Source organism: Falco peregrinus, chromosome 14, assembly GCF_023634155.1.
Source record: "Falco peregrinus isolate bFalPer1 chromosome 14, bFalPer1.pri, whole genome shotgun sequence".
NCBI lineage: Eukaryota > Metazoa > Chordata > Aves > Falconiformes > Falconidae > Falco > Falco peregrinus.
The window spans coordinates 23,831,929-23,858,966 of NC_073734.1; the positions used below are offsets into that span (position 1 = coordinate 23,831,929).

The following is a 27,038-nucleotide window of genomic DNA, read 5'->3' on the forward strand; positions in this document are numbered from 1 at the left end:
GTTTAGTAGTTGTGAAGTTTTATCTTCTTTCTTATAATGCTTCTTGAATTTGCATGTTCTCCTGTGTTGTTGCTAACTCTTAACGCTTTGGGTTCTTTAGGAACCAAACAACAAGAAATTGTTGTTTCCCGGGGCAAGATCCTGGAGTTACTCCGCCCTGATCCCAACACAGGGAAGGTTCACACCCTGCTGACTGTGGAAGTGTTTGGAGTCATTCGCTCACTCATGGCCTTCAGACTGACAGGTGGGACCAAAGACTATATCGTGGTGGGCAGCGATTCGGGACGCATTGTTATTCTGGAGTACCAGCCCTCCAAGAATGTGTTTGAGAAGATTCATCAGGAAACCTTTGGCAAGAGTGGATGTCGCAGAATCGTTCCAGGCCAGTACTTGGCTGTGGACCCAAAGGGCCGTGCCGTCATGATCAGTAAGTCAGTCTGTCGGCTTGTTTTCTCCTTGGTATTTGCTCCTGTCTTGTGGATATTTATTTTGGAGTGAGTTTCTGCCAGGTATAATTGGAAGTGTTTCTCAGGCAGTTGGTTGAGCTATGAGATGTGTCAAGGAGAATGCAGGCATTCGGAATAGTTCCTTGATGCTGATGGAATTGCACAAATTAGTTGTAATGCTGGGCCAAAACAATTTGGAAAGAGGCTGGCTGGCTTAGCAGTGTGCAGAGCCCTGAAGTATGATGTCTGCTAGGGAGGCTGGGATTGCAGGCGGTGGTGCTACAGTGTAAGTCAGTCAGCTCCAGCAACCTTGAAACAGTGTTATGAATTGACCTCTCCTCTCTGAGATGTATCCTGAAGACAGCTAGATGCATTTCTGATAAGGCTTCACAGGTAGAAGGACACTTGGATGGGTTTCAGTTTTTTAGTAAGTTTTACTACACGATGTCTTAGTGACGTGGCACAGGAACTTTCTCAGTTTGCTGAAACCAGTTTTGTGCAATGCTGCTTTCCTACACGCTGCAAGCAGGGACTTTCAACGATTGGTAGTTTTAACAGTGCCTCTTTGTATTAGGAAAAAGAATAAATGATACTGTTTTCTTTCAAACAAGTCTTGTTTTCATGGATGAGAAGGTAGCACAGTCACAGTTGTACCATTCACGTTGATAGCTGAGTGATCTTTGCAATGTTAGGGATGCTGTGTATCAGGCAAGGGTACATTTTCTTAGTTAAAATATTTCTAAGGAAAGGTCTTCTTGCCAAATGGCTTTAAATGATGGAACACCTTTCAGTTCTTCAATTTGGTTTTTCCTTCCCTGCAGTCTGTCATCTCTTGTGTGGTGGAATGAGTGAGTAGGTCTGCCTGTAGCCATTGTAGATTGAGTATTGGGCTAGATGAACATAGCTCAAAGGGTTAGGCTTTGGCTTTAAAGAGCTGGAGCTGTCATTAGTGCTTGCAGCCCAAAATGTTTAAAATGAAACATTGGAAGTTAATTGGTGGCACAGAGATAAATACCAATGGTGAACTTCAGAAGTAATGCTGACATCCTCTTGCTAAGTTATGTATCAGTGTTGGACTGCAGGTATGATCGGGTTTGATCATCCGGTGATGTGCTGCAAGTGCTGTTGTCCTTTTCCTTGCAGGTGCTATTGAAAAGCAGAAGTTGGTGTATATCTTGAACAGAGATGCTGCTGCTCGTCTCACCATATCCTCCCCGCTGGAAGCCCACAAGGCCAATACCTTGGTCTACCACGTGGTGGGAGTCGATGTAGGATTTGAAAACCCCATGTTTGCTTGTCTGGAAATGGATTATGAGGTGAGAAGAACTTGATCTCCCTTTGCTGTCTTTTGTGCTTTGTCGTTCCTCTTCTGTCCTGAATCTGTCTGTGGAGGCAGGGAACACTGGCTGCTTTTGCTGTCCGAGACAACTTTAATTTGTCACAAGCTTACTTGCTTTTTGTCTTGCCTTCAGTCAGAACAGGCAAATCTCTTCTGTCTTGGTGACTCTTCTTAAATTCTTGCTGTTCAACTGCAAATAGGCGTATTTTCTACCTCTGAATCCTTTTTTGTGTGCATCCTCCAGCAGTTCTTTTGGATTTCATTCTAATGTTATTCAAAGCTGTTTCCCTATGTGTCAGCTTTGCTCCTCCTTTAATGCCTTTCTTGAAAGACAGCTTCATGCGTTCTGTTTTAGGAAGCAGACAATGATCCAACAGGAGAAGCAGCAGCCAACACACAACAGACATTGACATTTTATGAACTGGACTTGGGTTTGAACCATGTTGTTAGGAAATACAGTGAGCCCTTGGAAGAGCATGGCAACTTCCTTATAACAGGTACTGGACACTAAGTCATTTTCCTGTGGATCTGCTTGGTTCCCGTTCCCCAGGGGAACAGCAGAAATGTGCTTTACATCTTAGAAGTTGTTTTGATGGTCGTCTGAGCCATTACTGTAAATTAATTGACTTTGGAGTCAGATAACGAGTGGTGGTTCACCCATGAAAATATGTTAAGAACTCATAGATACAGCTGTGGTTTGGAAGTGCTCCTGATCTCTCGTCTTTTAAATGTATTCTGGATGTTCTCTGGATTCTGAAGCTAAGAGATGATAACTGAAATTAGCTGGTAGCAGATGCAAAAGTGTATATTTGTAGGTAATACAAAGGTGCTGTTGTATGCTCTTGCACGGGTCCATCAGCTAATATGCCTTCAAAAGGCAGTAAATGAATCAGTGTACTAAAAGCCAGTCTAGTATCTTTGACCTGGGAAACTGCTGAACCGGTGCAGATTCCTTTCCAAGCACAAAGGAAGCGAAACTGGGGGAGCATCCTTGTATGCTCTTCGTCTTCCTGCATCTTCCGCAGACAGCTGTCAGACACCAGATACTGGGCTGGATCTGACCGCTACTGCTATTTTGATGATAACCTTTTTTTACATTGGCTTCTCAATAGAAGTATTTTAAAAATATATACTCTTAAGAATGAAAAGCATGTCAGAAAACCATCTGGTGGGTTTTATTGATGGCAAGCAAACACGCCAGTAACCAGTAAAAAGTAACCATGCCAGGGTTGTGTTTAACTGACAAGCTGCTAATGTGGTATTTTGGGCATGTTGTGGCTTTCTAGACAAGGATAAGCCAGGAAGGATAAAACACAAGCAATTTGTTTGAAGCTGCATCCTTCCTGGTCTCTTGAGTTCCATCTGCCCTGTTCTCATGCCAACACAGGCAGCAGTACTCGGTCTTCTGTCTTCCCCTTCAGTAAAAGCAGATTTGTATATGTAGGGTGATTGAGAGCACTGGAAACTGTGTTGCTTTAAGGAAAACAGAACTGTTTTGCAGGCAGTAAGTTAGATCCGTGGTATGGGCTTGTCTCATAGTATTTCTTTTTTGTGTTTCAGTTCCTGGTGGTTCTGATGGACCTAGTGGGGTGCTGATCTGTTCTGAAAACTATATTACTTATAAAAACTTCGGTGACCAGCCTGATATCAGATGCCCAATTCCCAGGAGACGGGTGAGAATTTTGGGATTCCTGCACTTTTTCTGAGGTTACCTTTGTCAGTGCTAAATGAATGCTTGGTATTTTCTTTCAAGGTCAAAGATTCAGGGAGATTTTAAAGTAAAAAAAAAAAGTTGAAAGTGTGTTGGCCTACCGTCTGCCTTACTGTCTGCATGTTATCTGTGAGGGAAGATGGAGGTGGGCATAGCCTGAAGTGATGAGTTTGGTTCATGTCTCTTCTCTGAGATTTATGCTGGAGATACTCCAAAGACTCTGATCGGGCACCACTGGGGCAGCGCTGTTGGTGTGAGATAGGATTATGTGAGATGGTGAGTCATGGCTGCCATCCTCTACACCGGTGAATTTGACAGCTGCTCTGTTGCATCTGAGGCTGCTTTCTCCTCCTTTGGTTTTGCAAATTGTTGTGTGCTTTGACAGTGCTTTGAACACCTGCCAAGGTTCAGGTGCTCAGAACCAGCTGTGTGTGGATTGCAGCCCTTTTCCTCTGTGTTTGGCCTTGATACATGAGAATTGTCTGGGGAGGAGGGGTTTTATGCTCAGGCACAGTATCTTAGAAATGTATTTCCTTTTGGGGCAGAGATGTACTGGGGTAACTACAAGTGTAACAGAGAGGGTGTGCTTCATGTTAAAAGCCTCCTCACATGCTGTCTGTCAGCTCTTAAGGCACCTGTGAAATGGAAGTACTTCAGTCAGTGAAATCACACCTGTACTTGCCAGATAATACCATGAATGACCTCTGTTTTCTTTCTTAACAGAATGACTTGGATGACCCAGAGAGAGGTATGATTTTTGTCTGCTCTGCCACACATAAGACCAAGTCCATGTTCTTCTTTCTGGCCCAGACAGAGCAAGGAGACATCTTCAAAATTACTCTGGAGACAGATGAAGACATGGTAAGCATCACATGAAGAAAAACTGAAGTATTCGAGGAGAGTCCTTAGTCAATTATTTCAATTCTCTGAAGTGATAAGTACTTAATATTGTGGGTGTAGCTGTGCAGTAACACGTATTATGTGATTTGTAATACAGTTATACCCACAGTAGTGACTTGTGTTTGCTCATATAGAGGCACAGCATGAGGTTTTCAAAATCCTGTGAGAACTATGCTGCAGAGTCACTTGGGCATATTGTAGCAATTCTACAGGCAGTCCTTTACTCAAAAGATGTATTGTAAAGTGTGGTCCACAAACCTGCTAGAAGGTACTCTAAAAACTAATTCTGGGGAACTTAGTTTCCCTTGATCACATTAGGTGCTCTCTATTTCATCTCTTAATTGAATATTTACATGCTGCAATCAGTCTTTTTGCAAGTGAGGTAGCTGACTTCGTACAGCTGGTCCATGAGTTGAAGTGACAGGTTTGAAGTGGCTTGCTGCTGCTTGTCCTAGTATTTTGCAATGAAAAGATCTCTGCTGTAGTGAAACAGCTGGTTTGTTGGAGTAAATGTTGAATGTTAATTACTCCATCTAAACATGTCAAATTTGGTACAAAGGATGATTGTGTTGCATCTTTAAGTGGTTTAAAATTGTTCTTAGATGTTTCACCAAGAGCTTGCAACCATATTGAATGTAGGAGTTTGCTCAGGACAGCTAATTTTTCACGTATTGGGGAATGGCTGGCGTTCAGTGAAGCAGATTTCTTCGTGTTAGACAGCTTGCTATTTTCACAGCTGTTTTTTTCCAGACTGACTCAGTGTTACCAAAGCCAGAAAGTCTTAGAATAAAACGGGCAGCCTGACTTCTGGGTTCAAAATAGTCTGCTGGATTTTGTGACTTATAACCTGCTGCCCCAAACTACTGATGTGGTTAAGCCTGGCCCGCTCTCTTGCTTCGTTCCTTTGGAGAGGACAGCTATGCAGCTTTTTTTTAAATTTTATTAAATCACAGATGTACAGCTCTAGTACTTGCTAGTGTGGTCACATCTTCCTCTGCTTTCAGGTAACAGAGATTCGACTGAAGTACTTTGACACTGTTCCTGTTGCTGCTGCCATGTGTGTGCTGAAAACAGGGTTTCTCTTTGTGGCATCTGAATTTGGAAACCAGTAAGTAAATGTCAGCATTTTCCCCTGAAGCAGACTGTTTCTCCTCAGGACTGCAAACCGGCCCTTGAACTTACTGAACATATAAAGACAACACCTGTTCTAATGCGTAGATTAATACTTTTTTCACATGGCTTGAGCAGAACAATGGGTTCAGAGTATGAATGGGGGAATTTTTTTGTGGTTTGAACCCAGATTAGATATTGTAGTGCAGAGAACAAAAGATGACATGCTGTTGCAGTAGGTTTTGGAAGAATTGAGTGCTTGGAGTTCATATAGGGTCCATCATATATCCAGGTGAATTATCTTTTAATGAATTTGATAGTTTTGATCGAGCGTCTGCATGCTATGGCCCACTCAGAAGTAGATAGCATTTGTAACTAATAACTGTGATCCTTTACTTAACAGATGTATAGTTGAGGGCTTTTTCAACTCACATGTGGAGTTCCAGAATATTTAAGACTCTGAGACTTTGCACACCTTTGAAGGTGGCTTAGCAGTGTCTTAAGTGGGGAATTCATGGGGAATGGAGGTTTATACTATTTGTCCCCTTACATCTGCAGTCAGCCACCTGAGGGAGCTCCAGCCAGTTTACTGGAGTGAATCTGAATTAGGTTGTATAAACGAAGCTCAAGGAAGCCATATTCACTTGAGCTTTATTAAAACCAGGAAGTAAATCAGTCTATCTTTCTGTTTTTACTTGTTCTCCTCTGAAGTTTAACTTGATCATTGTGATATTTAGGCTCATAAAATGGAATAGGGAATGCAGTTAAAAATAGGGAGAGTATTCCAGTAAAATAGGTAGTTACGGGGTTGCAGTCTTAGCCATTGGCCTTGCTTTTGGCCTCAGCTGTCAGTGCTTTGGCTCTAATGCAAGAATATCTGAAAGGCTCAAGGGTAAACAAGAGAAAACACTGAAACTCTGAGATACCTTTGCTAGTAGCAGCTAGCAAAGGTTTAGAGGGGGGTGGTTGTGGTGGATCTTTTTGTTTGTGGGTTTTTGGGGGGTTTTTGTTTTTGTTGGGGGTTTTTTTGCAGGCCTCTGATTCCCTTTAAATATTCTATCATGAAGATGATGATCTTTTGGGCTAAATTTTAATAGCTGTATAATGTACAGAAGGATTCTCTCCTGCCCAATACCTGAATATTTGGCTAAGCCTTACTTAGAGAAGGCTACATGAGCTTTGCACTGAACGTACTGTCGTTCTTGCTTTCTTTCTCAAGTTACCTGTACCAGATAGCTCACCTGGGTGATGATGATGAGGAGCCGGAGTTTTCTTCTGCCATGCCTCTTGAGGAAGGAGACACATTCTTTTTCCAGCCACGACCACTCAAGAACCTGGTGCTGGTGGATGAGTTGGACAGTTTGTCTCCTATTCTGTGTTGTCAGGTATGTTGCCATCAACAAGCTCCCATTCACTACGTAAGTCTTTCTCATTTACAGAGGAATTGGTTGTAGATGCAGGACTTTTTCCTTGCTTTTCTGCAGTGTTTGTGTGTAAGCGGAGTCACCAAAGCTTCGTTATCCTAGGTTTCCAGAAATACTGCTCTATAGTAAATGCTGGTAGAAAAGCAAGTCTGGTAAATTCTCAGACAGTTGCCTAAGACTGGTAGCTGGCCTGGCAGCTTTTGGTTCATTTGGTGATAAATATATATCCAGACACAGGGTGTCAGCCAGCCGTCCTGTGCTTCTGTATTGACCATCAGACCAGTTCTCTGCTCTGCTGAGGGTTTGCTTAAAACTTGACATTGTTTCAGGGCAGCAGATGGTACACCCCATGGCATCTTTGCTATTTTCAGTGTTTGAGAAAAACATTTTTAAAGCAATAATGCGGCATATATAGTTTCATTTTATTTTCTCTTCCTGTGGATATTGTTTGACACTATTTCTCCACGCAGATAGCTGATTTGGCCAATGAAGACACACCCCAGTTGTATGTGGCTTGTGGTCGGGGACCCCGGTCATCTCTGAGGGTTCTAAGACATGGACTTGAGGTAAGACTTCTAGCACTTCAGAAAAACAGCTTGAGAGGCAAGGGCAGTGGGGGAAAAATCCTTCAAATAAGGTGCTTATATGAAGGGATTCTCCTTTTGCCATAGTCTGGAGAGCAACTTACTCTAGGCTTGCTTCTTGAAAATAGAAGGGTTGTACTGTTTACTCTTGCACTCTCAAAGGCTTCTTGTTCAGTTTATTCCAACCACCTGCATTTTGTCTCTTCTGAAACTTGAGTGTATTGAGCTGGAACATCCCTGGTGTCTCTGCCAGCTGCTTCTGATCTCTTTGCTGGGGGTGGGTGACCTTGTTTTAATGCTGATCATCCACAGCTGTAATGCTGCTGTATCATTGCTAAATGTATTCTATCCTGTAGCACATCTGCATGAGGAGAGAGCGTCAGAAATGGGAATTACTGGCTTTCCTGCCCAGTTGTGGGAAAGCTTAAAAACTGCTGGTGGTTTGGTGACTTACTGTAGTAAGTGTAAACATCTGTTTGCAAAAGAACCTTGTTCCTGTTTACTTTTAGGTATCTGAAATGGCAGTCTCAGAGCTGCCTGGTAACCCCAATGCTGTATGGACTGTGAGGAGACATGTTGAAGGTATGAAGTATTTTCATAAAGCACAGGGAGATAACGTTTTTTTGGTGTGTTTTGTTTGTTTGGGTGTTTTTTTGTTTCTGGCCAAGGAGATAGGGAAGGTACTGCATCATGGTTGTGTTCCATGCCCAAAAGTTGTGTTTTGAATCAGCAGCCCCCTGTTTGTATTTAGAAGCCACCCTCTGGTCCCCTAGGGTTGTCATGTTTCCCGTTGACAAAGAAGCACCTGCCTGCAGCTGCATCCATCACCCAATATGCTGTGTCAGCTGTACATTTGCAGCCTGAAGCTGCTGAACTTCTTATCCTTTCCCACTTCCCATAAGTTCTCGCTCCGGCATCAACAGGCAATGATTAAGCTCTTTGTTGCAACATACTCACTATTCTTTATATGCATGTTGACAGCTACAGTAATCAGCTCTTTGTGAGAGAGTAGGATACAAATTAGGGAACAAAGAAGATAAATCAGCAACAGTGCCTGTATTTTATTATTTCCATCTCTGCATATCTGCAAAGAAAACAGTCTATTTGGGCTAGGACACGCTCCCTATTCAAAATCCCAGCAGTGTATGGAATGCTGCTGATTCCAGGAAGGTCTGGATTTGAAATTGGCAGAATATACTGGGTTATGGGTTTGGTTTTGGGTTGGGTTCCCCCCCCCCCCCCCCCCCCCCCCCCCGATCTGAAATAACGGGTTTGCCTTACTAAAGTACAAGAGGAAATAGTCCCTTGTCCTGCCTTTCTCTTGCGGGCGAGAACAGAGTTCCTCATAAACACCTAAAAAGCCTGGAATATATTCTGGGTACTGACGGTCTCAGTGATTATTTCTGAGGCAGTGCTTTGTATAAATCTTGCAAAGACTTGCTGTATGTTTATGCACTGGATACAGAAGTGCCAGATTGTTGTAGTGGAGACCTTAGCTTGCTGTGGTGACATGGTATCTTGGTTTTAAGCAGTCACAGTCGTGTGTCTTCCAGGGAGCCAGTAACCCTGTGGGAATTTCAAACATTGCTGTGGGATTTACCTTGCCATCCAAGACGTGCTGTCGGTTCCTTTGCTTGTGTTCTGAGGCTCATGTACTGTCTGAGCAGCATGGAAGGAACTTAGAGCATGAAGTGGCTTCATGTTCCCCAGACATAGAAGGGTCAGAAGACAAGTATTTCCACAGTTCATATGAAAAATAGGTGCTTTTCTTAAAAGAGGCATTCTGGTTTGTTAGAGACAAACCTTTGCTCCTGCCTTCTGGAAAAGGAGTTGGTAACATTTGCGCCCTCTGAGAGATGGAGGCTTCTGACATCACCTTACAGTTTTAAAACCTTTTATCTTGGGGTTCCAGAGGATGATTTTGACTTTTCAGGAGACGGAGGACCATTGCTAACCTACATGAAACAGTCAGTCTCACTGCCTCCTCTTTTTTTTCCTCCTTCCAAATTCTCCAGATTCCAGCATGAACATCTCCGTGATTTCAGAAAGGCTGGAATCTGTAGCTGTTGTGAACCATGCTACTTTTTGAATACGGTTTAAAGTTATGTGAAACTGATCCCCAAGTTACAACTGGTTGAATTCAGGAATGGTTTTAGTGGGTTTTAATCAGAAAGGCTGCAGAACCTTTCCAAACGTGTATCTATCTGATCTTGAAACTGCCCAAGTGCTGGTTTTTTGAGTGTGCAGTGTCAGGTTGCCTGGCTCTGCCTCAGTGCCACGGTGTGTGGGTGCTGCAAGGCCTCTGTAAAACACGTACAGGTTTGCAGCGTTCAAAGCAAATACTAACCTTGGCTGGTACGTGGTGATACACACTACCAATACCAAGCCTTTTTTTTTCTTCCACAGGTGGCTGGTGGTGGAGGTGCTGATCACCACAGGTGTGTACCTACTGCTAGGGGCTACTGTACTGTCCCACAGGTTAACCACAGCGAATCCCAAAATCGTGGGGCTACTTCTATGCTAAGCTTTCCAGTAAATGAATTCTAGAAGCTGTTGTATAGTCGGAGGTTGTTGCCTTTGTAGCTCAGTAGCTGAGGAGTAGAAAGCAGCTTCTGTTCCATCTTACAGTCTTTGGGGAGCAAAATAATCAACCATGTCTCTGCAGAACGGTCAGTTCGTGCTAAAATCAGAGGTGCACATTTCAGGGTTTTTTTCAGCTCCCTTCCTAGACAGAGGGTTAGCTCCCAGCTGCTTTGTACAGACCTCCCAAGAGAAAATGATCAAGTGTGCTTGAAGCACCTGCAGGTACTGCCAGCATGGGAATGCCCTGTGGATATGGAATGCGTCAGCCCATCAGACAGAAGTGGATGGCACTTGGACCAAACCCTCTCTTGCAGTTGAATGTTGAGGTCTGGGGAGCTAGACGGCTGTGTGCTTTGCTGTGGAGATAGATGTTTGCTGAGAGCTAACAGTCTGCGTTCCCTACCTGGCACTCTTGCATGAAAAGCCATGTGCAGTGAGTCACAGCTGCCGAGTCTCCATGCAGTAGTAAACAGAAGGCCAGGAACAAGTGCTGTCATCCCATCAGTATCTTTTAAGTGAGAATAATCCTGAACTTTGTCACCGCTCATCTCTTGGTTCTCTGAACTCCTCTGAGAGCTAGTGGTGACTGCATTTGTATCTGTGCAAATTGAGATGCTGCAGAGTGTGAAAAAAAACTGTATCAGGCATGGACTAGCATATAGGAATGGAATTCTCATGGACTGACTCAAACTGAATCCATGACATAACAGAAAGGACAGTAATACAGAGTTCATAGACTGAAATGTGATGTTTTCATAACTGGTCATGATGTGCATGAAGCTGCAGAAAACTTTGAATGCTTAGGAGAATGAGTCCAGCTGTGGTTCTTCAGGGTGATTAAAATGTCTGTTACACACTGAAAGGAGCTAACTGGAGCAATTAGAACGGTAACAAGCATCTCTGAAGTCTTGTGTCTGCATACAAAATAATGTCTATCTGTTCAAAACTCGGGGCAGCCTGATCGTATGCTTGGGATTGTGCAGAGCTAAGTAGATATCTTTTCATATTAAAATCTATAGAACTTTTCTTTTTCTAACTGAGAATACTTCCCAGTGTGCCCCAGGGATTTAGTCCTCTTAATTTCAACTAGGCTGCTATATTTTCTAAACCAAAATTGTGTTGTTTGAATCTAGATGAATGAGTCTTATTCACTGACTTAATTCTGGTAAATCAAACCCTTTATTTCAAAAGCTCCAGCAGAGGGGCATTAAGCAACACTACTGGACTTCAGGCAGAAATGCACTTGTCACTATTATTGACACAGACTTAAAGGCACACTCTAATATAACTGTAAGCCAGTGAAAATAGAGAGCTAAAAAAGTATTAAGAGGTAGGAATGAGTTTTTTCGTTTAGAGTAAGACTAAGGGAATCTGTTTCGCTTTCAAATGGGAGTCCTTTGTCCTGCTCCAAATCACATGGTCAGGCCTCCAGCTGGGACATCGTGGTTTGTCATGAGAATGACAGCCCCCAGGGAGGAAGGCAGCAGCTCTCAAGAAGTTTGGAAAGCAGTGACGGTCTTTGAAGTGGAATTTTTAGAACATCCTGTCTACAGGATATTTATGAATTAAATACTTATCCTGTGGCCTGCTAGAATCTCCGCTTATAGCGATCGAGGAATTCTTTTCTTGTGTTGCAAAATTCATGCAGGTTTTATGAGAGGCTGCTATTTAGTGTAGAAAATAACCAGTGTGTAATGGTGTATGTCTTGCTGATCTCTTACCATCTGCTGTTAAAGTTAAGAGAAATTCTCCTGTTAAGCCAAGTGTTTAAGTAGTTGGCATTACTAATGAGTTTCTGTGTGCAAGTTCAGTTCTTGTTTTCTCATTTCCCCAAGTGGACCCGCTCCTCTTTGTGGGGTTTGGAAGCATGTTGGAGGTTATAGGTTGTGACCGCTTAATAGAGTAGTAACAGAGCCACAGACCGCTGCTGGAATTGCTTTAATTATACAAAGCTTTTCAGTTTAATCGGAGCTGTGGTCTGTATACCAGATGTTGGAGAGAAGAATGGTGGTTTTTTTCACTTGCATATTTTCAGCTGTATGTAAGAACTTTCTGTTATAAAAGTGACACAGCAGGTTTGGCAACACCTCCCTCTAAACAGGGTGGATAAGAAAAGGATCAGTTCCTGACGCATTTGTTTCAGTTAACCGGTTCAGCTTCTTTAAGCTGCTGCATGGTATTTACTGGCATATTGTATTCATCCCAGTGAGAGTTCTCTATTTTTTTTTCCTGCTTAGAGAGTCATTAGCCACTTCTCCATGTCACTCACATTTAGAAATTACGGAGAAAGTCTACTCGAGGGCAGAAGCTGTGACAGCTCTCTTACACCCTCACCTCTGCTAATTGTCTTGTGCTGTGGTACATAAGTCTGAGTTTGAAGTTGAGCTGGGTTGAAGTGGGGGATTTTTTCTTTTTAAGAAATGGCACTTGCATGACAGCAGCAGAAGTGGAGTTGCTTCTCTGAGGGAATCTTATTTTTCCACTGAGACTCCTGGCTTCGTTTCCCAACAGATTTCATTGTTTCTGTTGCTTTTGTTTGTTATTCTGTTTTAATGAGACTTTCTTCTCCCCCTCTTTGATGCCTGTTGTTTTCTGCAGAATGCAAATGGCCAGCAGTAAACCAAGGCATTCCTTTTTACCCAGTCCTACTACCGTGTTTCCCGAAAAGCTTCCCTATTTCCAATTGAGCTCTTAAGACTATTTTGATTAGCATAGTTCTTCCACCTCCAAGCTACTGTACTCTCCTAAGCCGTCCCCTTTGAGGGAAGCCCATACTGAAGAGAGTAGCTGTAATCCTGTCACTTACTCCAGTAGAAGTAAAGGTCAACGTTTGCTCTCTGTCTTAAAAATATATTGTTTCTCATACCAGGAGACTGTACGGGTGGCTGTGTGTATGTAAGCTAGTTAAGATTCTGGATGAAGGTAGAGCAAGTTTAACCCTGAGCTCCTCTGCTGCAGTGCACCCTAATCGTTCTTTGCAGCCTTTTATTATGTGGATACTAGATAAAGATGTGATCCTGCAACCTCCTGTTTGCAGCATCCGTGGTGCTATTTCTGCATATGGGTTCCACGTGTTCAGATTATTGGAGTATTTAATTTGACTTCATTGGGTGTTAAATCTGGATTCAGCTCCTCGTGTGAGATGGGGCAAGTGTCTAAAAGGCTTCTAGACCTTGTGCTGGCTTTGAAAAAAGTAGGCAGGAGTCTTGCTTGCCAGAATCCAGAGTATCACAAATTGTCTCTGGATCTGGATCATCATTTGATCCCTGGCTCAGTCTTGCCTTGTTTGGGGTCTTGCAGTGGCTGGCTTTTGGACAGCGTGTCCTAGAATGAACTTGCATGATACTGCCAGCAGATGTAGTTATCACAGGAATTCTGCTGAAGAGTAACTGCTAGACATCTGTCAGACTGCTAATTTTGTTGGGAGACCTTCCATTTGTTTAATCAGCACCCTTTTTTCCCTGTCTCCCTTGACTAGATGAATTTGATGCCTATATCATCGTGTCCTTCGTAAATGCCACACTGGTGCTGTCTATCGGAGAGACTGTAGAAGAAGTGACTGACTCTGGATTCCTGGGTACTACACCCACCTTGTCCTGCTCTCTTCTTGGTGATGATGCTTTGGTGCAGGTAATGGAAAGCTGCTTCTGGCATGTCTGCTTATGTCTGCCACTCTCTTCTTGTTGCACAGCTGTAGTGCAACATACCTCTTGTCTAAAGGTGTGGGTTGGCAGAGAATGACACTTAATTCAGCGTTTCCCTTTTTATATCCTGCTAAGTGAAGCTGGACCAGATGAAGATGGTCCTGTCCCCTTTGGTGCATGCTCAGTAGTGCCTTGCTGTGGTTTGAAGATGCAGTGCTTCCAGCTGACTGCATGCTGGTTGTTGTAGCTAGGCCTGTTGCTGGCTATTGGATCACCGCTGCCAGGAGCAGTGTTTGCCTCGGGCTTTTTCTGTGTCAGAACTACCAGTGAGATAGGAATTGTGAAGGGATAGTAAATAGAGAGTTGATGTGACCTTTTTTCCTTCAGGTTTATCCAGATGGGATCCGACACATCCGAGCAGATAAGAGAGTAAATGAATGGAAGACACCAGGAAAGAAAACCATCGTGAAATGTGCTGTGAACCAGAGACAAGTAGTGATAGCACTTACTGGAGGAGAACTGGTTTACTTTGAGATGGACCCGGTATGTATGTTAATGTTGTGAATGAGTTTGCAAGAGCAAAGCAGAGTATGGGGTATGCCAGAAATTGATCGTTGATCAAACCTTGATCAAATCTGCAGAAAGGATTCTGTAGTGAAGCATCCTTCTAGAGCAGATAGATCAAAGTATCTGGACTATATCTGTCTGAGATGATTTAACGACTGATTAAACTCTCTGAAGCTCGTAATTGAGACTGGAAATTGTGTACATAACCCTGTTGCTAAGCTGGTTCTTCCAATCATAGCTGAAATAGGGCTGTAAAGAAATGGTTGAAAAAAATACAAAAAATCCAAAGCACTGCCTTAAAAATAAATGAACAATTAAATAAAGGTGAGGGGGGAGGTGTGGAGGGATGTTTTGGTGCTGGTTTGCCCCGTTGGCTAGTTAATAAGTCTCTTGTGTTTTTCTTCCTCAGTCAGGACAGCTGAATGAGTACACAGAGAGAAAGGAGATGTCTGCCGACGTCGTTTGCATGAGCCTGGCCAATGTTCCCCCTGGGGAGCAGCGCTCCCGGTTCCTTGCTGTTGGGCTGGTGGACAACACTGTCAGAATTATTTCCCTTGACCCTTCAGTGAGTAGCTGTGCTGTTTCTGCCTCTTACTGGCTTGAAGTGTTCAGAAGGGTACTCCAGAGGTGGGCTGTGTCTGTCCAGGCTGTCTTTCTGTATTCAGGTGGATGGCCAGGAATGAATAGGTTGCATGGCTTTTCTCTGCTGGCTGGGAGGAAGCACGGCCCTTGATCCTAACCTGTAACAGATTTCCTTGTTTTATTTAGTCTCACCCATGCTTGGAAGTTCAGCTGATAGGATGTGAAAACATTTCATTGGGGTTTTTTTGTTTTGGTTTGGGTTTTTTCCTGCCCCTGCCTCCCCATCTCACTGTTTATACCTGTACTAAGAGCAGACTCATTCTGCAAGTGGGACAGCAGCAAACCAGCATTATCGTTCCTCTGCGTGCAACAGATGAGTGTTTAAAGGATGACTGAAGTAACATAAACTTTGTTCAGGTCTCTGCATGCCAAATAGCTGCAAACTGTGCTAGAACAGTTTGGAAGGATCCAGTTTATCTTCTCCAAACCCCACGGCTGCTACCACTCCTGCTTGCCAAAATCCACAGAGCCAGTGTCTATTGTGACTTTTTTCTTTTTTTTCTCTTCTGAATACTTCTTTATGGAGATTTAAAAGGGCATCTTCAAGCTCCTTAGATGAAGCTTGAATCCCCTTTTCCATGCCAAGCCTTGCTGACTGGTGTGGTATCTCTTGTCCGTCTCCCACAGGATTGCTTGCAGCCGCTGAGTATGCAGGCCCTTCCTGCACAGCCCGAGTCGCTGTGCATTGTGGAGATGGGTGGCACAGAGAAGCAGGACGAGCTGGGCGAGAGAGGCTCCATTGGCTTTCTATACCTGAACATTGGACTGCAGGTGAGAGGTGCCTGCCTGGTACTGACAGGCGTGTCTTGGTGAGCTTTCGCTTGAAGGATGGATTGCTAAAATAGCCTTGTTATGATGCAGTGCGACACAGAGCCTGACTGCTCCCTCTTTGTTACAACATGCTTAAAACTGTGACCGGGGAATTCACCGGGTGACTTCATAGAGGTGCAAGTTTCCCCATACATTCCTAGGCTTAAGGCCTGTTAAAAGGGCATAACAACCCAGACTTCATATAGAACAAATTATGCTTTTCCCCTTCCAGAAAGAGGGCATGTTCTAAAAAATGTTTCTGGGTGAAATGTTGGGCAGTTCTTTAGAAAAACTGCCTGTAGGGCAGAGTATCAAAGAAGTAACTGCCCAGAACCACAGGCTCTGCTCTAATAGCTCTGCTGTTACACAGCTTTTTGTTGCATCCAGTACTGACTCTGTGATCTTCGACCAAAAAATGTTGTTTTGACAATTCAACATGTGGTAAAAATAATCAAAGTAATCTAGGTTCTTTCACATGCCTCAAGTTTGATGTCAGAATGCAAGCCCTTCTTAAGCAGCATGAATTTTTGGGTACCGAGAGGGATTAGGATCTGGAATCAGCACTCAGGTTTTTATGGCTTATGTGATGTACCTGGCTGCTTAGTCTGGTTTTTGGCTTTTTTTGTTTCTGGGGGGTGTGCAGGGATTGTTCTACAGTAATTTCCTTCTGCCCCGTAGGAGTGTGCAGAAGCTATGATTTTTAATATTAAGAGCCAATTTAGATATAGCATGGTTGTAGAAGAGAGTTGTACCAGAAGCTAGGAAAACAAACACCTGATTCTCAGAAATTGTCTCTCTGTTTTGAATAATAGCTCTAGGTAGTTTATCTGTAATTTTGATCTAACTTTTTGATTTGCTAATGTCAAGAACGGTGTGCTGCTGCGAACTGTTCTGGATCCCGTTACTGGCGATCTTTCTGATACCAGGACCAGATACCTCGGCTCACGGCCTGTGAAACTCTTCAGGGTCCGAATGCAAGGCCAAGAGGCGGTAAGTGAGGCGAGCTCTCAGGGGTGCAGGTCCAGTCCCCAGATATAGCATTGCAGTTTTATTTATTGGTGGGCAGGGTGAGGGAGCATCCTTGCAGCACAGCAGGGACCCTCCAGGTAAGGGTGGGAAGTAGAATGACTTCATTCTGGAGCTGCCTGGCTTGCAGCTTGCTCTTTCACAACCAGCCTTGTTCTTGTTGGTATTCCCCTTGCTTCTTAGGAAGTAATGTGCAGCGCTGCCCAGCCTTTTTCGAACTAGGGCTTATCGACCTGCAGGCTGCTTGCAGTGTGCCTGGAAGGCACAGAGTAGATCCTTGGGCTTGGAGACACTGAACTGATGAAGAACCTCATCTTGTCTGCCTTGGCGCACAGGGATGGAAAGAGCCGCTTGCAGAAATCTTACCCCTAGGCTGCTTGATGGCAGTGGATGTTGTCTCCTGTGCATGTTGAAAACGGCTCAGCCAGGGGCTGGACAGCTGCCATGCATGGTTCAAGGAAATATTTGCAGGATTTGGCATAGAGGGAAGAACGTGTTTCGTCAGTAGTGCCATATCCCGCCCTTCTGATGTGGCACTGGGGAGATCAGCCACCCCCTGCGTGACTCATTTTTGGATGACACCTTTGGAGTTGAGAAAGATTGCTGGTCAGTGTAGGGGGATGGATCTGGGAATGTGAGCTCTGCTTTAATGTTACGGTACACTGGGTGAACCTCTTGAACTTGCTCCTGCCGGTCTGGCAGCTGTCACTTGGAGATGAGGTGCTTTGCAGCTCTAGCAGAGAATGCTTATAGAATAGCTGAGTGCTTTTGTACTTCGAGACCAGTCTTGGTTCTTTGTCTCACACTATGAGGGGAAAAAGCATGCTGCTTAGACCAGTCAGCGATGGACTTGGTAGCCTGTGAGTGTTTCAGTGTAATTCCAGCTGTTGTTGCTCAGGCAGATAGTGAAGTTGTACTGAAATTGATTTAGCCAAATGCATAGAGCTGAAGAGTTTGTAAGTCCGTCTGCTTCCTTTGTTTCCCTTAACTTGATTGAAAATAAGCTACCGATTATTTTAACTCAGTTTCACTTGAGTGCTACAGCATTTGGATTGTGACAAAGCAGTAGAGTATTTGTTTTAAAAGACTCGTTCCCATTAGAACAGGCTATTGTTCAAAAGAAAAAAACAGATAGGAAAGTACTTGTTGATCTTGGCTTTTATGGATAACAGTTTATATTGTGCCTCAATTTGAGTATTTGTCGTCTTGATAGTGCTTCAAAGTTCCTCTTTGTGTTGTGCACAGTTTCCAGATAAGCTGTCTCTTGAGAGCAGGCAGTTATCTCTGAATATATGCTCTGAGTGGAGTCCACCAGGAGTTCAGTTGTTTATAGGACAGGAGTCTGACACTGTACATCCATTCGTATTGCTAGGAGTGAGCTTGCCTCCATCCCCAGACCTAATCTCTTGTCTTTCCCAGGTGCTGGCCATGTCAAGCCGTTCGTGGCTCAGCTATTCCTATCAGTCACGCTTCCACCTGACTCCCCTGTCTTATGAGACACTGGAGTTCGCATCTGGTTTTGCTTCTGAGCAGTGCCCAGAGGGCATTGTAGCCATCTCCACAAACACATTGAGGTAAGAACTGATGGGGGAACACAAACGCTTCTGGACCGGGATGCTAGGCTGACGGAGGGGTAGTGAATTCTCACTAGACATTCAGAAGGAAAGAGGTAAAGTGACCTAAAATTAAGGTCTTTTTGAGGTTATTTGGTGATGGATAATGATTTGATAGAAACACTTGGATGAGTTTCAGAAAACAAATAGAATATAAGGACAAAAAGAAATAGGATGTGCTTCTGATATGTATTTTTTAGCTTTTTTAAATAACAAGTGTAATTCAAGTTACCCTTAAATTCTCTGATCCTTGGAGAGGGAAGCTTTTAATAAACGTGAACCTATTGTGTATTAGGATCTTGTGGTGTTTGATCTGAATTGGCTGCTTTGCAGAAAATGAGTCATATGATTTAAGAAATTGGAGGCATGACAGGGCTGTATTTGTTGCCTTTTTTTATAAAGTTCATCTTGGATATTAAAAAAATAAATGAAAATAATGGACTGTAAATTCAGGAGCTCTGCTGTATGCACTTGAACAGGCACTTTTTTCATATCTGTCCTCATTGAAATATTATAGCATTCATTGCTTTTAAAGGAGTCATTCTTTCTGGAGAGACTTGTGGTTTTTAGTCACCAGATGCCAGAAGAACTGGCATTTCAGCTGGCAAGTCACAGGAAGAAAGAGTTGGCATTGCATTTTTCAAACTGTTTTAACTAAAGTGCCTCTGAGGAGCATTTGATTACGTGTCAAAGTCTGTGTCACATTTAAATTCAGATGATGTGTTCCCCAGATGTGCAGTTTCCTTCCATGTGCTCTTTGTTCCTCTTGGGAATTTGCATCAGCACCACTCAGAACACAAGGTGGGACAGTGAGAACCCTCAAGTCAAGGACCTTGCACTGCAGGGCACACCTGTCCCACAGCATAGGCACCCGCTGAGGATGCTAGCTTTGCTCTGCTCCCTGGAGCTGTGTGCTAGTTGCTGTCTGGCCCAAGGAAAGTGCTGCTTGTCTCCGGCACTAGCCAGTTTCACAGATGTAAAGCTCAGCTCCAGTTTTGTTCTCTTGGACAGTTGTTTTTGGACCTTGGTCAACATGTCACATCTCTGTCCCCTAGGATTTTGGCACTGGAGAAGCTGGGGGCAGTCTTCAACCAGGTGGCCTTCCCGTTGCAGTACACACCCCGAAAATTTGTCATTCACCCAGAGAGCAACAACTTGATCATCATTGAGACGGACCACAATGCTTACACCGAGGCTACCAAGGCACAGAGGAAGCAGCAAATGGCTGAGGTAATTGGGGTGGGAGCAGGTACATGTTGGGGAAAAAAGTCCTGGGAGGAGACTTTTGCAGCTTGAAATCCTCCCTGCTTGCTAGTTCCCTGCTGCCATTGCCTGCTAGTTTTTGTGCCCTGTGCGAAGGCAGGGACTGAAGGGAGTGAAGATCTTCCTCAAAACTGAAATTTCAGTAGAATACACTACTTCACAGTGCTCCTTTCTTTGCATGTTATTATGGCAGGCTTCAAGAACCACATATTGGAGGACAATCATGCTTGTGTAACATTGCTCTCTGGGTTTTCTGTGACGGTTAGAGGATGTTTGGATTTCAGTGGGTTATTTTCTTCTCAGTGTTGTTTCCAGAGTTGTCTGGGGCGCTGTTTCTCCAAATCAACTGCCCCTTGGGCAGGGCAGAGTTGACGCTGCTGTGCTCTGAGCTGCAGAGGCTCGCTTGGGAATAAGCTCAGGGTGGGTGGAAGTTTTGGGATTTGTCGGCTTTCATGTCTTCACGGGCAGTACCTTGCCCCGGAATGCCCGAGCTTAGGGGAAAAAGAAGGCTATTTTTTTTTTACGCAGAGCAGCAGCATGTGTCTGGAAATATAAATTCACTGAGCTGTTTGTTTCCGTGTCCTTTCGTGTGCTGTAGGAAATGGTGGAGGCTGCAGGTGAAGATGAGAGGGAGCTGGCTGCAGAGATGGCCGCAGCCTTTCTGAACGAGAATCTTCCCGAGTCCATCTTCGGTGCTCCCAAGGCAGGGAATGGACAGTGGGCCTCTGTTATCAGGGTGATGAACCCCATCCAGGGAAATACGTTGGATCTGGTCCAGCTAGAGCAGAACGAAGCTGCCTTCAGGTAAGAAGCATCACCAGATCAGCGAGAATTTCTGCTTGTGATGAGTCTTGCGTGTTTGGGTTTTTCTGTCTTTTGCTTAGCTGCTACTGAGTGGAAATCCAGGTGCAGCATGTTATCAGGAGGCTGGCTTGAAATTCCAGAAGTGATTGCCACGTGCTTAAAGCTTTTGTCTTCCCTTTCCTTCCCTTCCCACCCTCATCTGTCTGCATGTGACACTAAGAACTGGTGTTTGCTGGACCCCAGTGCTTAAAGAACATGGGGATGTAAGTGACAGATAAGAGACCTGGGAACAAGAGAATGTGCTGCTGTCTCTCACTTCCTCTTCTCATCCAGATAAACTGGGCATAGATAAGTGGAAAGGAAGTGTTAGAGGGGCTGGAGGGGAAGACCAACACAATAACCATGGAGAATAGTGAGTGCTTGAGCAGGCAAAGTGGAGTTAGGTCATGCTAGTCCAAAAGGTTGATTCTGTCCTGTTTTGTCCAGGATTCCCAACCTGGCTGAGCTAGGCACTGGGCAGGAAATAACACTTCAGGATGAGGAAAGTTACTATGTACATGTCTAAGTTGGAATGGCCTTGGAAAAACAGCTTCTGCTGGAGCTTTGCACATTGCTAGGCAGTGTCCAGCCTGTGAAAGCATAAAAGTAACACTTTGGGCATATGTGACAGCTGGAGCACATCTTTTTATGTGGGGAATGTGGAAGAATGAAGGGATGTGTTTTTAAACCTTTCTGCAGGGAGGAAAAATGACCTCTGAAAATGAAATGTCGGGGTTGGAAGGTTGGGCTGCTGAATCTGTGCCTGGGAGGTGCAGGTTGTGCTGTCAGGGAATTCAGTCTGGGTGTGCAGTGTTAGTTTGTGTTGTGATGATGCTGATCTCCTGGCATGTCTTGTTATCCGCAGTGTGGCTGTGTGCCGGTTCTCCAACACTGGTGATGAGTGGTATGTACTGGTGGGAGTCGCCAAGGACCTGATTCTGAACCCACGCTCAGTTGCTGGGGGCTTTGTCTACACGTACAAGCTGGTGAATAGTGGTGAGAAGCTGGAGTTTCTGCACAAGGTGAGAGGGATGACCGAGTCATTTAGAGTTGGAATAGCTGTTACTTCACCCTGAATGCTGTGATAGTAGTGCAGTACTCACTGAATCCTGGGCCAGATCACCATGTTGATACTGCACACTGGAAGCAGCCATGAAGAAGCTGCCTCCTGCAAAATCACTGGGGACATCTTTTGCAGAGCTGAGGACTGAACACAGATCTGAGAGTCCCAGTCTTACGCATCTAATTGGATAAATGGGAAGGGAGCAGTGTTTCTCGTGCCCTGTTAGGAAGGAGAGAGAAACAACTCTTTCAGTTTTGGAATATGACCTCAGAGAGCTGCTCTGAGCTCTTGTTTACGAAATGAATTCATACTTGGGTCACTTGAGCCCTGGTGCTAAGGCTCCCAGTCCTTGGCTGGCCACATAAAGCTGGTGTGAGCTGTCATCTTTCCTCTGATGCTGTTTTGGTTGCATGTAAAAATAATTAGTCACCTAGTGACCAACTTGTGACAGGTCTCTGGGGCTTTAGCGAGGGTTTCAGCAGAATTACATTAAAACAAAATTCTATTCTCCTTCCCACATGCTTCCAGCATGGCTGAGATTTGAGCAGATGAGCACATGGAAAGGAATGCTGTGGCTTATTCACTTCCTACGGTCTTGATGCAATGAGTGGAGTGGGTTCTGTCCTGGACTGGGGCCTTTTCTGGTGCCACTGAACCACCCACTTGAAAGCAGACAGAGCTGATGGTGTGAAATAACTTCTCTTAGCCAGTGCAACCAAGCTAGGAACACTATAACTGGAAGCTCTCCACGTGTTCCCATTCTCTGCTGTGGCTGATCCTTTTGGATTGATCAGTGGTAGGAGGTTTTTCAGCCCTGAGTTACTGGAATTGTGGGCACACTGTAATTGTTCTGATTTCACATTTTCTTCAGTGGCAGCTTCAGAGTATCTGTGGCAGATGGCTGAATTAGATTCATGCCTTTTGTTTTAAAAACAGACAATCTGGGTGGATTTAGGCAAAGTATCAAGTCTTTCTGTTGGGTGTAAATCAAAAATAAGAACTGAGGCAACAAGATGTCTTTTTTTTTTTTTTTTTTTTCCCCCTGTTTTTGCTGCCTGCCCAGTGTGGGGTTCTTAGAGCAGTCCTACGCCTCAGTTAAGGTGCACTGCCAGCAGTGCACTGTCTGTGCAGTACCGAGAGCTCTGTTAGCACCACATGTGGTGTGCGCTGCTGTCAGAAGGCATACAGAAGGCTGACCTTTGGCCCCTCCTGTAGCAAAAGATTGTCATGGGCCTTTTACATTGAAAGCCTTGGCACAGGCCAATGAGCTTCAACCGAACTATTAGTTGAACCCATTCTGAAGCTTGGTGTAAGGTTAACTCTGTTAATGGGGGTCTCAGAGTCTTCCTCTTCCCTCTCTAGACCCCTGTGGAGGAGGTTCCTGCAGCCATTGCTCCGTTCCAAGGTAGAGTCTTAATTGGAGTTGGAAAGCTCTTGCGTGTGTACGACCTGGGCAAGAAGAAACTGCTTCGCAAGTGTGAGAATAAGGTACTGGCTTCTGTTCTTGACAAGAGCTGTTAATTTGGAGCAAATGATGCTTTATGGCGGGAGTGGAACAAGGGTTTAGCTGCTCCTCCAGCCCAAGCCTGTCTGTGCGCTTGGACCTCAGAGCTGGTGTGCCCTGGCTGCACGCATCTGGAGTGGTGCTGGCAGCTCTGGCTGGCCTGGGCCATTGTGCTGCCCCTCTGCACCCCGAGCACACATGGCTTCCCCGGCACCGTTCAGGTGGTAGTGCCACAGGTTCCTTTCTGTACCAGCTCAGTGCAGGCTGTTAACGGGCCTGTGCAGGAGTTTCACAGGCCGTACGGACCGTGCCTTTGACCAGCTGCTGCAAATATTAAAGCTCTTGTCCAGATACAAAACAACAGCTGCTGGAAATGGTTCCTTAGGTTAGGTGATCAGCAGACTGGGGACGGAAGTTGGAGGGTGCATATGGGCACCTCTTCGGAGCTGCAGAATCCCAGGAGATTTTCTGCTTGAAGCAGATGGTCCTTCTTGCTGAGCATCTCTGGTACTTTAGGACAAGAAATTGCAGAGCATGGTTTTCTAACTTTTAATTGCCTGTTCCTCCTTCTCTTCATGCAAACTGAGAGCCTGTGCCAGTTGCTCATTAACACACAAAGGAACTCCAGCAAGCTCACGAGCAGACTGGGAATTCATAGAGGAACTTTTTTTTTGTGTTAAGTGGTTTTGGGTGTTAGGTTTGTGTGGTTTTTTTGGTTTTTTTTTTTTTTCCTAAAATGTGACTCAAGTGAAAAATTGAAACTTTCCTTCTTGGGTCTTTTGTGACCGCAGTAGGGAGGGGACGCTGAAGCAATGCCTGGTGCATTCAGCACCTGCTTGTCCTTGGCATCTCAGTTCATAGGCTCACCAGTAATGCTTGTTCTCTGGACATGACTCGTACTCAGCACGCTGAGAATGACCATTGAATTGTTTAGGTTGGAAAAGACCTTTAAGATGAGTAAGCCCCACTGTTAATGATGCATGGCGGATGCTAGGTTGTAAGGCCCTGTATTGACAGTGTATTTAGATTGGGGCTGTAGTATGCCAGAAAGGAGAGAGAATTTTGGAGGGAATGAGGGGAAATGGGGAGTGAGCTGTGGTTCACAGTGGGAAATAAGTGTTTCAACTGGAGTAGGGTAGAGTTAATGGGTTATGCTTGCCTGTTTGAAGCACTCTGGTTTTGTCCTTTCTCTCTCACAAGCACATTGCCAACTACATCTGTGGGATCCAAACCATTGGGCACAGAGTGATTGTTTCAGACGTTCAGGAGAGCTTCATCTGGGTGCGCTACAAAAGGAATGAGAACCAGCTCATCATCTTTGCTGATGACACTTATCCCCGGTGGGTCACTACAGCAACTCTCCTGGATTATGACACTGTGGCTGGAGCAGACAAGTTTGGCAATATCTGTGTGGTGAGTGTGCCTTGGAGAAGCCCGGGCTTTTTGGACACGACATACTTTTCTTCAAAACATCCATGATTTGTCTTGAAAGAATGAGAATCAATGCCTAGCTGGAGACAACGCCCTGTTACCATTCACTTGTTTTTACAGAGTGACTAGCTGTCATCATAGCGGATGGCTGCAGTTTATCAGTTTGTTAATTAAAGCATCAGCAGGTCAAAAAAACGTATTTCTGAAGCATTCAATAACTTTTATTGAAATTGCCCCAAAACTTGCTGTGAATAAGCCTTGAAAGAAAACTTGCGACTGAAGGGGCCCATAAGAACTTGCGTCAGGGTTATCGCTCTTACTTTTTCTGGCAACACCTCATCACTAGCATTTAGCTTTTTCTGTCACTTCCTCTCGAAAGCTGGCTTTGTCAGTGCTGACACTTCTCCACTTGGCTAGATTTCAGCAGGGGAGGAGGAAAGAATAGATGGTCTTTCTGTGAGAGCTTTGATCTCTTTCTGAAGCGTGCTCGGGTGATTTGGAGTACAGAGTTCAGCAAGTGTCAGACACTGCACCTGTAGGATTTGGCCAACACGCACAAATCAGTCCTCTTTGGTTTTCCTGCCCCGCACCCATCAAACTATTTCTGTAGCGGGAGCCACCTTCAGACCATTTTGACCATACCTCCCGGGGTGATCTGCAAGTGCCAGGCCAGGCAGAGGCCAGTCATGGGGTCCCACCCGTGGTTTTGAGTGATAGGCCATCAGTGGTATTGACAATACGGTCATCGTTGAACTCTAAAGGCCTTGTTGAAGGGGCAAGTGGATGATTTTGCTGTAAGCGTAGTGTGATTCTTGTGGGGTCTGCAAAAGCAGACTTTCAAAGGCACAGGGATTCTCCAGAAATACGTGCTGCTTCTCTGCAGCTTGTTGACTCTTTCTTCCTCTTTCAACACAGGTGAGATTGCCTCCCAACACCAACGATGAGGTAGATGAGGATCCCACAGGCAACAAAGCTCTCTGGGACAGGGGGCTTCTTAATGGAGCATCACAGAAGGTAACGCTTCATGGGGAGCATGTGGTAATTGTGAGAAAAGAATATGCTGCTTTTCTGTGAAGTCCTCTACATCTCCTGGACAACACTGCATCGGCAGTTCTGCTCCTACACGTCTGTGGTGCTGTGGGGGATCAGTTTTCACTGTCACTGGGAGCCAAATTCAGTTTCTGAAATCACGGCTGATGCCTGTTGGGTGATGTTTGATTGAAGCGGCACACTCGTTTTCTTTTCCTGCTTTCCCTCATTACTCGCATCCGTTTGTCCAGCTCAAGAGAGTAATTGAGCGGCATGCTGAGTTCTGCCATCTGGTCGCAGGTGAAGGCACTTCCTCTTTAGAAAGGCATTTCAGAACTAGCAGGCGGCCAAATTTATTCTGCTTTCCTCTCAAGTCTTTTTATGCTTTTATATAAAGCTTAAAAAAAACCCATTCTTCTGTGGTTGACTTTCAGGCTGAAGTGATTATGAATTACCACGTGGGAGAGACGGTGCTTTCCTTACAGAAGACCACGCTCATCCCAGGAGGCTCCGAGTCTCTTGTCTATACCACCTTATCGGGGGGGATAGGAATCTTGGTCCCTTTTACTTCCCACGAGGTAAGTGAGCCCCATCGTTACGTTGCAGAATTACTGCTTCTCCATGCGCTCATCCCCAGCCAGTATATTAATGTGCTGCGTCTCTAGAGGGTAACCCTAGGGCGCTGCAGTGCGTGAAAACCTGGCCTGCAGGAAATGCTGTGGGGTGGGATGCAAAAGGGAAGAGAAGGAGCTTGTTAGCTCCTCCTACATCGGTTCCACAAAGAGTTAAGAGCTTTTCTTAGTGCACTGCTGGCTAAATCTGTTCGTACTCCAGAGGAGCTCTTGGCTGATTTTAGAGTCTGCGCGGGGATCCTCTGGCACGCTTTGCATAGCTTGTAAAATTCTATTGATCAGATGCTGATGCTTCAACTCCTGATGATGGTATTCTCTCAGTTTGCTGTGGCCTCCTGGAGCAGCAGGTGCCAAGACATTCCTTCTTTGAGCTGCACCTTGCTGCACAGCTGCTATGTGCCTCCCATTCCTGGGAGGCTGATCCTGGCCGAGGTGGCACAGTTGGCTGCTTAACTCTGCTGTGGGCACTCCCACAGCACTCCCAGGGTGGAAGCGGTGACAGGATGAGCATGACCTTGCCTGCTGTGTGCAGAGCCACTCTAGCAGAACCTGATAGTGGCGGTGTTTCAGCCAGCGCAGGAACACCTGACTGATGGTGTCAACCTGCCCTGCCAGTGGTGTTGGCCTGTAGGAAACTGTTCTCTTAATGATCCTTAATCTCCCCAGGACCATGACTTCTTCCAGCATGTGGAAATGCACTTAAGGTCTGAGCACCCTCCTCTCTGCGGACGAGACCATCTCAGTTTCCGTTCCTACTACTTCCCGGTGAAGGTAGGTCTGAGTATTTAGGATCAGCTGGTCATGGGGGTGCAGGACTCGCTCTGGGATGCAAAACTGCTCTGAGGCTTGGCAGAAACCACTTGTGGTTGCAGTT

General features: G+C 45.0%; 1 protein-coding gene and 1 non-coding gene across 2 annotated transcripts in view; both read left to right on the forward strand.

Moving 5' to 3' along the window:
• SF3B3 (splicing factor 3b subunit 3) overlaps window positions 1–27,038 on the forward strand; it is a 30,718-nt gene that overhangs the window by 1,837 nt on the left and 1,843 nt on the right. The window contains exons 3-25 of the mRNA XM_055819201.1: window positions 101–427; window positions 1,590–1,762; window positions 2,141–2,282; window positions 3,346–3,458; window positions 4,220–4,357; window positions 5,401–5,504; window positions 6,726–6,891; window positions 7,401–7,496; window positions 8,024–8,096; window positions 13,576–13,727; window positions 14,129–14,284; window positions 14,718–14,873; window positions 15,578–15,721; window positions 16,628–16,750; window positions 18,206–18,360; window positions 19,455–19,629; window positions 20,261–20,466; window positions 21,371–21,527; window positions 22,931–23,056; window positions 24,273–24,485; window positions 25,419–25,517; window positions 25,967–26,110; window positions 26,831–26,935. Of these exons, the coding sequence (XP_055675176.1) occupies window positions 101–427; window positions 1,590–1,762; window positions 2,141–2,282; window positions 3,346–3,458; window positions 4,220–4,357; window positions 5,401–5,504; window positions 6,726–6,891; window positions 7,401–7,496; window positions 8,024–8,096; window positions 13,576–13,727; window positions 14,129–14,284; window positions 14,718–14,873; window positions 15,578–15,721; window positions 16,628–16,750; window positions 18,206–18,360; window positions 19,455–19,629; window positions 20,261–20,466; window positions 21,371–21,527; window positions 22,931–23,056; window positions 24,273–24,485; window positions 25,419–25,517; window positions 25,967–26,110; window positions 26,831–26,935 (3,443 nt within the window). The remainder of the gene's footprint in view (window positions 1–100; window positions 428–1,589; window positions 1,763–2,140; window positions 2,283–3,345; window positions 3,459–4,219; window positions 4,358–5,400; window positions 5,505–6,725; window positions 6,892–7,400; window positions 7,497–8,023; window positions 8,097–13,575; window positions 13,728–14,128; window positions 14,285–14,717; window positions 14,874–15,577; window positions 15,722–16,627; window positions 16,751–18,205; window positions 18,361–19,454; window positions 19,630–20,260; window positions 20,467–21,370; window positions 21,528–22,930; window positions 23,057–24,272; window positions 24,486–25,418; window positions 25,518–25,966; window positions 26,111–26,830; window positions 26,936–27,038) is intronic.
• On the forward strand, window positions 3,649–3,728 carry LOC114011117 (small nucleolar RNA SNORD111). The gene has a single exon (XR_003552879.1). It is a non-coding gene; the product is annotated as a small nucleolar RNA SNORD111 (small nucleolar RNA).